The sequence below is a fragment of the Cyprinodon variegatus genome, unplaced genomic scaffold, assembly GCF_000732505.1.
Source record: "Cyprinodon variegatus isolate N-32 unplaced genomic scaffold, C_variegatus-1.0 Scaffold178, whole genome shotgun sequence".
Taxonomy (NCBI): Eukaryota; Metazoa; Chordata; class Actinopteri; order Cyprinodontiformes; family Cyprinodontidae; genus Cyprinodon; species Cyprinodon variegatus.
Window position 1 is genome coordinate 401170 of NW_015150631.1, and position 14933 is coordinate 416102.

At 38.1% G+C, this 14933-nt stretch overlaps 1 protein-coding gene across 1 annotated transcript in view; it reads right to left on the bottom strand.

Moving 5' to 3' along the window:
* LOC107087280 (proprotein convertase subtilisin/kexin type 5-like) overlaps positions 1-14933 on the bottom strand; it is a 21632-nt gene that overhangs the window by 3045 nt on the left and 3654 nt on the right. Inside the window, exons 3-15 of the mRNA XM_015378775.1 lie at positions 11988-12188; positions 10963-11031; positions 4371-4431; positions 4154-4299; positions 3751-3957; positions 3500-3583; positions 2733-2919; positions 2429-2643; positions 1843-2085; positions 1444-1677; positions 1184-1364; positions 897-1114; positions 623-723 (exon numbers count right to left, since the gene is read on the bottom strand). Coding sequence (XP_015234261.1) covers positions 623-723; positions 897-1114; positions 1184-1364; positions 1444-1677; positions 1843-2085; positions 2429-2643; positions 2733-2919; positions 3500-3583; positions 3751-3957; positions 4154-4299; positions 4371-4431; positions 10963-11031; positions 11988-12188 — 2147 coding nt within the window. The remainder of the gene's footprint in view (positions 1-622; positions 724-896; positions 1115-1183; positions 1365-1443; positions 1678-1842; positions 2086-2428; positions 2644-2732; positions 2920-3499; positions 3584-3750; positions 3958-4153; positions 4300-4370; positions 4432-10962; positions 11032-11987; positions 12189-14933) is intronic.

Here is a 14933-nt window from a genome sequence, read left to right on the forward strand (position 1 = left end):
AACATAATAAACATATTTTTACTGTTTCTTTTAACTCCTAATTTTCTTTATCATATTGTGTAGTGGGAAAAAAGTATTAAACTATTCACCCTAGTTAAATAAAGGGAGATCAATGAATTTCACTCAATCTGCACTTTATTTTTCATATCTTTGCAAAGAGAGAACAGTTCATCATATGGCCCTTATGGCACAGGAATCTGCTCTGTTCTGATCTAGACAGAGTTTTTCTCCCTTACTTATAATGAGAAAAGGCTGTGAAAAACAAATTACTAACAGTGTGAATTTTTGAGAAAACAGCTGATAAGAAGAACATGTTTGAGCAGCAAGGTCATTTAAAATCTGCAAATTATTCATATTTTATGTCTTTTTTTTTTAGGTCTTTGTTGTTGTTGTTTTGTTTTTTTCAAATAATTTGTCCAACTTTATCATTTTAGTACACCTTAAAAATGTGTCACTGTTTGGTGCATGAACTGGATTAAAATGAAGAAGCAGCCAAATTCCATAGAAAAACCTTCACAAAGCTTCAAAAACTGTTGAACACGTCGCTTTTGAATAATATTAAAAAGCCTTTAGATTATGGAAGATGAAATATAAATATGAGGAATGGTTTGTACCCTGTTACCTTTGAGGCTGGGTAGAAGCCTATAAAACAGGGGTTGTTGCAGAAGCTCCCCTCAAAGGTGAAGCCATCATAGCATGACAAACAGGCTAGAGCACCCTCATCTGGAAGAACAGGAGTATTACTTGAAGCGCAATATTGTTGACTCTTAAACTGTACTCTAAATAGATCAACAGCATTACACCTTATAAAAAGTTTAATTGAAAACCAATTTTGTTGTTCATATTTACAGATAAAAACAACAGAGCATCAATTAGTCATGACATCTTCTTCCTACCGCTACAGGTCTTGCAGGTGGCATGACACTTGTGACAGTCTGTGGACCAGGGGTCTTTGAAGTACCCTCTAGGGCAGCTCTTCAGGCACTGACCCCACTGCCTCATGTACACATAACCTTCTCTGCAGCCCAGACAGTGCCTGTTGCCACTGCCTTCACACTGGCTGCAGGACGGGTCGCATCGCTCACAAAGCATGGTGGTTTTGTTGCCAAAGTAGCTGAAATTGTGGACAGGTGTTAATAGCAATTAACAATGGGGAGGGAAGGTTTTTTTTATGTCTCCTAACCTCTCTGAGCAGGTTTTGACACAACTCCCAGCCTGTTTAAAAAATCCTGGTTTGCAGGTAGTGCACTGTTGACTGTAATGTCCGTCGCAGGACTCACAGCTGAAGTGGCAGTGCTCGCACAAGCGCTCACTTTTGTCATCAGCGTAGTAACCCACGGGACACACCTTCACACAGGTGCTGTCTAAAGGGCACAGCCACAGAGATGTTTAAAGCAGTTTTCCTACACTGAAGGCCTCCAGACTGACACCTTGATGACTCACTCAGTAGAAAGTATGGGTCGTTGCAGCTGAGGCAGTGGTCCTCGCCTGGACCATTACAGCGATGGCATCGTGTGTGACACTGCTGGCAGTCACCATTCAGGCCAACGTATGACTCCATGGAGCACTGGCTGTACCACACACAGTGTCCACTATCATCCAGGCGTCTGTTGGTGTCACAGCTTAGGCAGTCGGTGGGTTCGTAGCCTGAACAGGTCAGGCATGACTCGTCACAAGCTGCAGGAGAAGGAATTAGAACCAGCTAAACAGATCAGGTTGACTCTCAAAGTGCTGTGTCCAAGAATATTAATGGAAACTAGGTGGAAACTAGAGAGAACATCTTGTAGAAAAATGTGCATAAAACTTTTATTTTAATTAATCATACTCCTCTACTTCCCTTACCTCTGCATTCATTAGTCTTCTCATCATAGTAGGTGTTGTTTGGACATCTGGCCAGACACTCTCCGTTGTATCGGACAGCTTTAGGGTTGCGACACACATCGCAGTCATCCTCACCCGGTCCATCACATGAGGCACAGTCAGCATGACACTGCATGCATGCCTGCTGCTGTTCACTGGCAAATTGACCTTTGGGACAGTCGTCCACACACTCATCCTCATACAAGAAGTAGTAATCTGCACACTCTAAAACAGAGGGATTAAATTGTGTAAGGTAAAACAAACAAAAAAGAACTGCTGAAATCACTGGGATATGATCACTAATGACCCCTTTGTTTGTTAAAGTCACTTGTAAAACATTTTTTTTTTTTTTTGGCACCATCTGTCCCGTACTTAGAACTTTGTTTTCATGTAGCTTTCTTCCTATTTTTATCTTCCTCCTGCTGTTAAAGTTAGTTTCCTTTCAGCCTAGAAAATAGACAGAGAAGTTGCCAAATTTCCGGATCTGTTCACTTTTACCTCCTACCTATTTCCTTCTTCTTAAATTACTTCAGCTCTTAACTTTTACAGATCCACCATCCCCACTTACTCTTGCAGAGTCCATCCTGAGTGCACTCACTACAGTGTTTTGGGCAGTGGTAGCACTCTGTGTTGTTGTCATAGTAGCCGCTTGGACAGGAGGACAAGCAGGAGTTGTCCAGCAGCAAAAAAGGGCTCTCACAGCTCAAACAGTTGGAGGGACGATCTTTGCATGATCCACACCCTGAGTCACACTGGTGGCATTTATCATCCTGTGGAAACCCTCTGAGAAAGGCAGAGAAGGGACCGATAGCAGTCACATACTTTACATTTTTTGCTAATTAAAATAAATAAAAAGCCAATAGGGAAAGCACCTGTGACACTCCACTACACAGGTTCCATTTTGTAGATAAAGTCCCGTCCGACACCGCTGACAGGCTTGAGCGTTCATGCACATTATACACCCACTAAGGCAGGAATCACACACTCCAGATGTTTTGTTTACAAAGGTTCCAGATGGACAATGAGTCACACAAGTCTGATCCACTGATAAAAAATGTCCTACAGGCAAGAGAAAACACAAATATATCATTCTATAAGGGCTATTTAAGAAACTATCTTAGTTTTCTAAGCCTATTACTACAGTCAGATATGAAGAAGCCACTGGATAAGAGGCTAAATGATTTAAGTCATGCTGTCTTCTATTGATTCCTTTCAGATTATCATGTCCTGGATTAATCTACACCCGTATGATGTGTAGATTATCATTTTCTGTATGGAGCATCTATTGTTCCATAAAATAAAACATATCACAAATGTTTGTAAGCACTTAACCTGTGGACAACAACTCTCAGTGCGACGTTAATGTCAGGACCATCCTAAAAGGTTATTTTTAGTCTCTAATCCTTTCCTCAACCAGTTCTGATGTTTGTTTTTTCCTGCTGTGTCCATGTTTCTGCCATATAGCATCTAGCTGATCATTTGAGGTGGACCTGAAGAATCGATGCAATCTGTTAGATGCAGCAAACAATGCCAACAAAATTGTGTGATGAGGCCACCAGAAGCTGTATCCATGATCCAGAATTTTACCTGAAGATTCTGGATAGCTACGAAAAGTGTATGTGGTGTAGAATTGCTTTACCAGGGTTGCAACTGCTACAGTTTTCCTTCTCTGCTGCAAAGCAGGTCTTACATGATGAGTGGCACGGTTCACAATTATCCTGACCTTATGCAAAAGGAACACAGAATGCAAAAGAATATTACCAAGTTTACTTTGGTTTACAACTAAGTAATTAAAGCTAAAGAAAGACAGTTTTATACTTTCAAATATCTGGATTTTATATAGATTTTTCGGTTTTATAATTTTGAGTAAATATTGACAATCTGACGCACTGTTTCTGAACTTTCCCTCAGTACATGCAGTGAGCTGTTTCCCACTGAGACACTCCCCTTTGTCTAGTGTGAAGCCGTCTTCACAGGAGTCACAGTCATCGTATCTGGGGCCTCCACAGGAGCGACAGTCTCTGTGACAAGGCTCGCATTCCTGACTCTCCTCATCCACAAAGTATCCTTCCTGGCAATGATCCACACATTCTCCATCTGGACACAAAAAAAAAAGGCGCAACTTTATAACATATGAGGTCCCTTTTATCCCAACTAAATCCAACATTTTCAGGGTTTTAAATTATATGCATTAAACAGCTGGTGACTAAACACCTTTTATTTTAACAATGAGCTGCTTATTTTCTATTCACAGGGTTCCTAAGTCTACAGATATACATAGTTCAGATGTTACCAGAAACATAGTATCCATCATCACACCAGTAGCACTGAGATTGGTCACAGATTTCACAGTGTTTGTCTTCACATGGAGAACAGGTCATAGTCTCTTTCACATCGTAAGTCCGATCTGGGCAGGACTGATGGCAATCAGCACCAAACCTGCAGCACATAAACTCCCCAGTGAGTGTGAGAGCTTGAAGCTGGACGATGCTACTGAAACTGAAACTTACTGATAGCGTCCATCTTCACATTCCTGACAGACAGTTTTTTGCTTCTGCTCATCTGAATCTTCTGGAAATCAAAATACATTAGAGAAAAAGATAATTAGTCAGTCTATTCCCAGCCCCTCTGCATGTTGGGTAATTTAACTTTGTCCAACAGTGCAAAATGTTTATTTTATGGAAAGACATTCATTTTGTTTGTCTCATTTTTTACCATGGCACAAAATGTCAGACAAAGAATGTCTAAAAAAAAAAAAAAAAAGCAGCAGTAAAGCTGGAAAGTTCATTAGATGTAGTTAAAGATGGCAGACGTGCAAAGTGGCTGTCAAGATCGAATTGAAAACATAAACATAATTTCAGTCGCACTCCTAAAGAAAAAAAAACATTCATTTTAAACATTTTAACATATAAGACTTCAAATAAGGTTGTTTAGATATTTAGCTAACTTCAAATTATATAAAAATAAAAAATAAATCTAATGTTTGTGATATGAATAATTATAACATGATTAATTATAAATAATATTTTTTAAGTAAAGGTAGATTTATACAAGAACTTTATATTAGTCGATTCTTCAGCTTTTGCCTTTTTAAATAATAACAATTAGTCTTAGTTTAGTTTTTTCTTTTTGGACTTGAGACACATTTTATTTGGATGTGAAATGGACTTAACAGGCTCTCTACAGAGGTTGAATAATTCAGCTTGAAAAGCAGTTCCTGTACACACCAGAGGGAGGCGCTCTAATCTCATGCATTAGGATCGTCCAGGTTCCTAGGGGACAATACATTGGCCAGTTTTTTTAGTCACCACCTTAGTGTGATTAGAGAAGAACTGAGAAACAGATTAAAACAATAAATAAAATCAGCAAAGTCTTTGTCGGATTTTCAGTTCATTTAAACTCTTTAACCTCAAAAAGTTTGATTCTTCTGAGTTTTGTAAGGGTGTTTGGTTGCATGTTTTTTTGTTTTGTTTTGTTTTTTCTTTCTAACTCCTTACAGCTATTATATACTGCAGTCAAACAATCTCTGGAAGTTGAAATGAAGTTGCTATTTACTTGAAGTCATTTGGTAAAAAGGCAACTTTGTACTGAGTAACTGATCTACTTTATCATAACAACCGGATATTCTTTAAGTTAAAAAGTAAAAATCAGTAGTTATAGTATGTTAGAATAGGTTAAGTTACAACATACTGTTTACCATGGGAAAAAATAACAGTTAAACTAAAAAGGTTTGAGTACAAAAAATAAGGTAGCATTTCTCTTAATGGTTTAGATTAGAACAAGTTGGTTTTCATTAAGGGAAGTTGCTCACAGTGGATGGAGGAGCCAGAGATTTTACTCAAGTAGGAGTAGTAATATTTACCTCCATCAATGAGGTTATGTTTTAGGAGAGCTTGTGTGTCTGTCTGTCTGTCTGTCTGTCTGTCTATGTGCAGGTTAACTTGAAAAGTTATGATTTATGGATTTTAATGCATTTTTTTAACCAAGTGTGTACCTCAGTCCAAGGAACAATACATTACTTTTTGGTGAGGATCCAGATTACCATCTGGATCTGGGAATTTTTGCAAAAATTCTTTGAATACACATATTAACTTAGCCTGAAAGTCAGGGGAAATTAGCTACTTGGCGGAGGTCTGTGCTCTCCGAGTGCTTTTCTAGTCTACTCACGTAAAAGTAAAAAGTACAATGCTGTAAGACTTCTCATAAAAGTACATTTTTAAAGAAAAAGGTACTCCTCAGAGGATTGGGGAGGTGTGGTTGGGAGGAATGGCCCACCTGACCTGAACTGAAGTGGTTTTCTGTTGTTTGACTTCTGTGCTCATCATAGATTGTCCATAACGAACACCATGTTCAAGCATAAGGGTGTCCATATATGCTCCTAAAGAATGCGCTGTACTGGTCTGTTGTGGTGAAGAGAGAGCTGAGCCAAAAGGCAAAGCTCATGATTTACTGGTCGATCTACATTCCTACCCTCATCTATGGTCATCTATGGAGCCCAAACACACTTTCTCCGTAGTGTGTCTGGGCTCTCCCTTAGAGATAGGGTGGGGAGCTCTGTCACCCGGGGAGGACTCAGAGTAGAACCGCTGCTGTTTTGTACTGTTTTTGGATTACAAAAATGTAAGACAGACAGACAGACAGACAGACATAATAAATAAATACACAGCTTGACATAACATATCATACACAGATAAGACGGGGAAAAATATATAAAGCCATTGTTATCATCTGACCACTGAACAAAAACAACTTGTCAAATCTATTTGTCCTACATCTTAGAAGAAGATACCAGCATCCAAAAGGAAGCAACTGGAATTCCTTATTGAGAGGAGGATCCTGTTACACCATTACCTGTTTGACTTAGATGAATGAGGTCCCTCAAGCTTATTTCAGCTATTTCAGTACATAATTTAATTATATTTTAAAGTTTATTAATGTTTTTGACAGATTTAATTCAAAACGGATAGATATTTTAAAATGGAGCATAGACTCACTGAAACAATACTAAAATGTCTGCATAAACGTTTAATCCAAATTGAAATCATAAAGCTTATGGTAGGTAAATGAATAAATACAATATGTAAATGAGTTTTTTTCCTCTACTCCAAAATATATGCTTAAAATATATGCTTGAAAGCATATATTTAGACTTTCTTTTCAGCTTGAGGTTATTGTTTATTTTAAGGTTTTCCACACATATTTACAAAGGGTAAATAAAATAAACTGGAACACTCTAGCAAGTATTTCAAGTCAGTTTGTAAGACGTTGTTTTTACCCAAAGAAACCAGAAAGGGAGGACATTTTCCCTCAAACTAATTAATCTCAGCTGTCCATCAAAACCATTCAGCTAGAAACTCTGGAGGACCCTCACTGTCACCTCCGGATCTAAAAATGTCACAACATCTTCAATGACAGAGGGAGTGAGCGGTGTGGGTAAAAGAAAAGAAATAAAAGATCAGACAGGCAGGGAGAGAAGGTAAAGGATGGTTTTAAAAGATGTTCTTGCAGATCTTCCCTTGGGGCATTAATCCTCCTCCGACCCCCACATCCCATTCCTCTTTCTGTCTCCTTCCAGCACCCTTAACTTAACATTGCACCGGTTTTTCACTCCAATAGCATCAACAAGCCACAACCTGTGAAAGCAATTACTCATACAGAGATAGAAAGACGGGGAAAAAGGAGAGGTGGGAGGGACTGAGGTATAGGAGAAAACTCGGGTAAGAAGGCGGAAATGGTGCCTGCAGGCTGTGTCTAGGAGAGGGAGAAAATAGCGCCCGCATAAATATTAAGGGTGCAAAGTAGGAGGGGAGCATTTCAGCTGCTGTACACTTTCTGAGGTACTGACTTGTGGAATGTGCAAGCACTCACACTTTTCTCTTTTTTTTCAAATTGCAATAAAAAGCTGCACATCATGTCAGCAATTAAGGAAGAAAGGTGATGTGAGTGCACACAGTCACACTTTAAGGTTGTTCAGTTCAATTAAAAGTGTAAGGGAGTGCAGTCATGACGAGTGATCGATGAACCCATCACCTAAATCTATCACTTCAACCGACTTCCAGAGCTACAACTTTCAGGAAATATGGCTGAGAAATACAAAAAAGTGGTTCACTGTGAATCAAAGAGAGCAGCAACACGTTTGACTTGCTGTCTACTTTTGATAAGATTATCTTAAATACATCCAAGCAGAAAAAATGCCCTCACTCTACTCTGTTTGTATGGAGAGCCAGTAAAATAATAAACAACACTGTTGTTTTCAGGATAAAAATAACAGATATGGAAACCTGAAACACAGATGATAAAGCTTCTTAGTGTCTCAGTAAAAGTGCAGGGTCTCCACATGTTTTCTCCACTTCTACTTGGCATTCACTCTGCAAGCCTGTGCAGCTCTGCTGGAGGGCGTCTTCCAGGAGATACTCCCTGACTTTGTGTTTTAACAGTAGTTTTAAGGAGGGGGGTATCTCATACTTTGGTTTAAACAAGAAAACCTTTGGATTTTGAATCCTTTAACTTTAAAAGCCACATCTTCTAAACACATCTTTTCTTTGAGTGACAATCTTTGATTTGTAGATGCAGAAAATATCAACCAAAAAAAAAAGCTGCATAAAAATAATTTTTGTTCTCGATTTTCTCCTCTCTGTAGGAGGTTGGTGTTTCAGTTTTTTTTTTTTTTTGTTTTTTGTTTTTCCTAAGATAAGTTTACTTCACATCAGAAAAATGAGATGCATTAGTAGTTATGCTTGGAAACAAGAAACATAAAAAAAAACCTATCATTTTCCTCCCATTTCACTATTGGTCTAATGCATAACATAACATTTAGATACAATCAAGTTTGGGATGAAAACTGTTTAAATGCACTGTATGCATTGATGCTTGCCAGTAAATTCAACAAACCAAACAATTAAAGTAAGACTATGAATAAATTTTAATATTTTTACAAACAGGATTAAAATATTCCGTTTAAACATTCTGAAAATATTTGCATCAGTGTTGTTTCCTAACTCTGCAGATGAGCTGCTCATCTTTAATCCCTCCTCTGCTGACTGACAGCTTTGGTTTGTGTAAATGATGGGTAGCAGGACGGTCGTACTGGTAGCCAGACAGAAGCAACATATTCCAGACGAAACATATAATGACATAATAACAGCCCATCTCTGCCTCAGATGAGTTCACTTCACAATAACAACTTTCAGTGGTATGTAATGATAATCTCTGAAAGGAGGAAGGAGGTTTGTCTTTCTGCGGCATTGCAGATTGTATCTTACATAGTTTTAGAAAGTGTAACTAATGTTTTCCAGAGCATGTGGATGAAACAGCTACCAGCAGCTTCCTCACATCCATGCAGTACTAAACCTAAACTCACTATGAGAAGAAGCAGTTTTTTTCCAGAGTGAGAGATATGGCCTAAAGCAGACTGCAGGGAACAGAAAGATGTTGCAAGGTCATTTATAGAATCTTCTCACATCATTGCAAAGCAAATTCAGCACATTAAATTCTTTACAGATCCACAACCCAGTTGGGAAAATTCAACAGAACAACTATCACTGTGCACTCCACAAATCTAGTCCTAGAGAGAGAACGGCAAGAAGAAAGAAATGGTAAGAACAACATAAAATATCCTGCTTTAAGTTTTCCAGGAGACAGAAAACATATAGGAGAAGGACTTTTGGTTAAATGAACCCAAACTGAAAGATATTGCAGCAGATTAATCTGAACACACCAGTCCCATTAAGAAACATGGTGGTGGTAGGATGCTTTTCTTCAGCATCAGAGTTGATGTCCAAACAGATGAAGCTCAGTGCAGGGCAGACTGGGCCAGATGTACACTCTTTAGTAGGATATGAGCCAGAGTTAACATGGAATTGCTTAGGTTAAAGAATGTCCATTTGTTAGAATTGTTCAGTCAAAGTCCAGACCTAGATTCATCCAGAATCTATGGCAAGACTTGTCTGTCTGAGCTTGAGTCATTTTTCAATAAAGACTGAGCAAAATGAAACGGGAGAGAAGGTTGCTATGAGAAGGTTGCAAGAACCGGGTTTCGATCCCCACAGCCTGCACTCTGGCTCCTTAACCCCCCACTGCTCCCCGGGCGCCGCACAATGGCAGCCCACTGCTCCCCAAGGGGATGGGTTAAATGTAGAGTGAAATTTCTCCAGTGTGAGATTAGTAAAGTTCAATTATTATTATTACTATATTGTGAACATGCCTGTGTAAATTCTTAATCATCAGGGTCATAGCAACCACAAATAGGCTTAAATTGGAAGGGAACCAGACTTTCACTCAGGTTTTTAAAGACTTGATTTGCATCTGACTTGGATTGTGTGCAGCATGATGGACTTCCATGCTGCTTAAATACATCAGCACTCCAACTACAGACTCCTGGATAGGTGTCAAAGTGTCTTAAAAATAACTGAGCAAAAGTCCAGTTGCCTTCCGATTTAAACCTGTTGGTGGTTGCTGTGAAGCCCTATGAAATAATCAACCTCAGAGACCACAGCAACAGTTCCACACAAGATGACTGTTCTGACTGAATGATCACTTCTCCCTCTCGACTCCTGAGGAAAACCTCCTCGCTGTTTGACCACTGTCATTCAAAAATCCTTAAATATGTTTAAATGCATAGGAATCTGTTCATTAAAAAAAAAAAAGTGGAAAACTTAAAAAGGTGTAAACACTTTTACAAGGCCTTGAACCTTTTCATTGCTTCCTTGGAAAATATGCTAAGGCTCCTAATTTTGGAAAAAACTTTTGAGTGTTGTATGCGCAACAATTTGCCTGTTTAAACAAATATTTGTTTTTAATCACTTCTCAGATTTCCTTTGTCCAAATCTCACGCTCTACTTCAATAACACAATTGTGTTGTGTAGTCGTCAGAGGAAAACCCAGAGTCCAGGAGCTATTCATGACGTCAAGCTGCAGCAGCTGTATAGTTCTGTTGATGGTTGATCAACATGCAGCAGGAAGCAAGAAGAACATTTCTGCAGATCTCTTCCTGGGATATATCCTTTCATCCTGGTAAAATTTCTAAACTGAACAAAATAGCTCGGATTTATTTTACTTTAAACTGGCGATAGTGAGATAAACGAAGAGATGTGGTCTACTTACCGCGCTTGCATTTCTTGCAGCCCTCATCACAGGGGAGACAGCCATCCTCCTCTGCATCTGAAACCTCTCCTGAAACAGTGATGATCACATGTAAGAGAGATAATTCTAAACAGATTTTATTTGTCATTTTACAAAAAGGTGCTTTGGTAACTGTTAACTTTAAGCATAATAAATCCTGTCTATTTTAAATGAACTAAATCAAGATGTAATAGGAGAATACAATACTCCCACAGAACATGAAAAACAGAGAAAGGAAAGTAATTTATCTACTTTAATGATGCAAGCTCTTCTTCATATAAAAATTCATATTGCTGGAATCAACTTTCATTTCGGACCAACAGGTGCAGAAAGCTCCGCCTTATTTCTTTATCTCATATGCTGCAAAGAGCAGGAGCTCTAGCTTTCTCTCAACTCTCCCCTGGCTGCTATTCCCAGCTGATCTCATGCTTTGATATAAACTGTGAGGTGTTGATCATTCCCAATCTCTCAGAGGATAAAAATGAGGATTAAGATCAGAAAAAAAGGAGGGGGTGAATACAGGGTGTGGGCTTTGGAAGATGGACTAGATTAAGGCCTGCCAGGGACTTGTTTCTAACATTTTTCTCTTTGTTGAAATATCAGAGATGATAGAAATATGGCCCAGAGTCTCTAATCATATAACTAACATCATGCAAAGAACATCTGAGCTCATCTCAGATGTGACTTTCAGAGTACGACAAATATCTCTGAACAACAAACAAATATGGAAAGTTAATCATTAAGATATTCAACAAAAACAACATAGGCAGACAGATATGAAGTTCACAAACTGCTTTGTTTTGTTTACTTATATCACCAAAAATGTAAGGTATAGGAAATCATGTTTGGGATGAAAGATTCTTAGTGGTTTAATGTTGATTATATAAAATACCTGTTGTTGGTGGATTTTATCAGATAAATCATTGTTCAGGGTTTATCTGTCTTAAAATTAACCTTTTAAATGTATAGTGTTTGCAGAGGTGACCATGTGCATTACAGTCTCTAACCTGTGCTACACTCCAGTTTGACACAGTGGCCATATTTGAGCGTGTATCCCATGCTGCATTGGACGCAGCGATCTGAAGCAGCACAAACGATGCATTCTGCAGGACACGGCTCACAACTCATTCTTGCAGAGTGGAAGAACCCCTCAGGACAGGCTTCCCGACACTGACTCTGAAATAGGTACCTGGGTACGCCAAATTTGTCTGGGGTTGAGACAGAAAAAAACAAAAAACAGAGATAAGTACTTTAATGTCAGGCACAGGTATGCAGACAGACCCAGACTCACAGGCAGATGAGTAATTTAAGCTTGAAAAAAACATGATCTGAATGTGAATCATCATTCATGTATGTGCAGTGACATTTGTTTTGGAAAAGTTTTCATTTCTCTTTATCTTTTTCATAACATCACCTTACAACCTTAGACGTATTTGTAGATTCCATCTGATAGATCAACACAGTTAAAAACATCATTGTGAAATGGAAGGAGAAAAATGTAATGGTTTTTAAATAGTTTTTTTACAAGTGAAACCTGAAAGGTTTGGCATCCATCGAGATTAGTTTATTCTGATAACCCTTAACAAATTACTTTAGCAAATGACTTAACCAGCAAAATTATTCATTCTTCGTCATGATTCAGTTGTTCTGGGAGGAAAATCAGCTTTTACACTAATTTTAACTAATACGTGATCAAGCTTTGAACAACTCACAGAATACTAATCAGTCAGTCATTTGCTAATAAAAAGGCCAGTCTGTGAAGATTACACATGACATTAATCAGGCATGCAGCCAAGAGCCTCATTAGTTAAGCTCTCTAGAAACGGGGCCCTTATGAGAAAAGTCCTATTAAAAAAAAAACAAAGTCATAAGGGGGGGCAGTAAACATGGAATATGCCATTCTTAACAGAGGAGACTCCTTGTTGTACTCCTTAGTAGTTCTACTCCTTACATAGTGCTAGGCAAACACATCATCCCAAAAGTCAAACATGTTTGCGACAGCATCATGCTGTGGGGATCCTTTAATAAGAATCCCAATGAGATGCAACCTGACCTTGAGGGAGGACACTGCTGATTCTCAAGGGGCTAAACAGAGTATAGACAGAAGATTCTTTTTAATTCATCTCAGCTTTGCCACAGCTGCTTCATCCTCGTGCTCCACAGCCCTACGGCAGAAAGTAGAGGACATAGAGGATTCTAAAGCCCTGAGCACTGTAGAATTAGTCGTTTTTCTTTTTTTTTGTATTGTTTCATTATAATATTAACCGTGTTTATTGAGTGCTTATTGTGTACTTCGGTGGTTACATTCATTTTAAACACAGGGTACAATATTTCATTATATTCTATTCCATTCAATTTCATTCTATTCTGTTCTGTTCTATTCTATTCTATTCTATTCTATCCCTCTCTATTCTATCCCATTCCATTGTATTCTATTCCATTCAGTTCCATTCAATTCCATTCCATTGTATTCTATTCAATTCTATTTGATTCCATTCTATTCTATTCTAAGACATTCCATTCTATTCTATTCCACTCCACTCTGTCCATTTATATTCTATTCTTTTCTGTTCTTTTCCATTCCATTGTATGCTTTACTATTTCATTCTATTTCATTCCATTCTCTTCTATTACATAAATTTGTATTCTATTGTATACTATTCCATTCCATTCCATTTTATTCTAATATATTCTATTCTACTTCATAATATTCTATTCTAAACCCTAAGCTGGACAGAGTTGGTAGGAACATGGATGGAGCTGAGTGGCAGCAGATTTAAAGCGGAGGTTCAACCTTCAACGAACAATAATGATCCTAAGCATACAGCCACAGCTGCATTGCTCTGCTACACTTACATTTTACAGTGAGTGATTTTTTTTCTGATGAAATCCTGTGTGATTGTTGTAAAAAAAAAAACATACCGGTAACAAAATAACATATGAAGTAAATATGTGTTACTTAAATGTCATTCCTAAAGGTTTTTTTTTTTCTTTTCAGTATTTTAACCTTTTCTGTTGTCTCTGTCTGACTCTGTCCTTCAAAAGTGACAGCATGGATCTAAAGAATCCCTATCAAAGGTCAGAATCAAAATAATTTCTGGGTGCATAGCTTTGTGTGTATGTGTGTGTCTCTGTGAGATAAGAAATGTTGTTTTGAGAAAGAAACAGAGTGAGACAGATAGAAGGTCTGTTCCTACTGTTATTGTTATGTCTCATTGCGCCTCAGACAGACTCGCAATTAAATGGAACCACATTTTTAAACAGGCTGACAAATTTTTCAGCTAATTGAAAGTGTATGTGAAGGTGTGTGTGACGAGAAAATCTGGAGTTCATTTTTTTCCGTGGACATCTGGTACCTTGGAGTGACTGTAGGTGTGTAACAGTATCTCCCGTGTGTAAACACGTTCATTCTGACAGCCATAATACTGTCTGCAACAGTGTGATAAACACAGTTGTTCCTGCCACCATCAGACTAATATTTCTTCAGGTGCAGTTTGTTAATGACCTCTAAGATTTATAATAACATGAGAAAAGGGCTGAGGATTAGCTGCTCAAAGTTGTTGGATCACAGCACTTAAAATCAGGGTATGTTTCACTTTGAAGGAGGAAGAGGATAAGAAATAGACACATGAAAGCAAAGATGTCAGGAAAGAACTTACAAAAGATTGATTCTCCTTGTCTGAAAAACATTTACAATCAGCAGCATTTTAGCTTAATTACATACATTTACTTTTAGGTGATCAATTGCCCGTGTCATGACATAAATGAGGCTTAGCTTGGTCTGAAAGCAAATTTGTACAGCAATGCAGTCAGAAATATTAAGCCCAGCAGAGGCTTTTAATACCCCTTCAACAGTCCATAACCTTGACTTGATTTTATTAAAATGTTGTATCTATTAATGTTAATAGATACATGTGAAGTGGGAGGTAATTCTGACATTTTTATTTATTTAC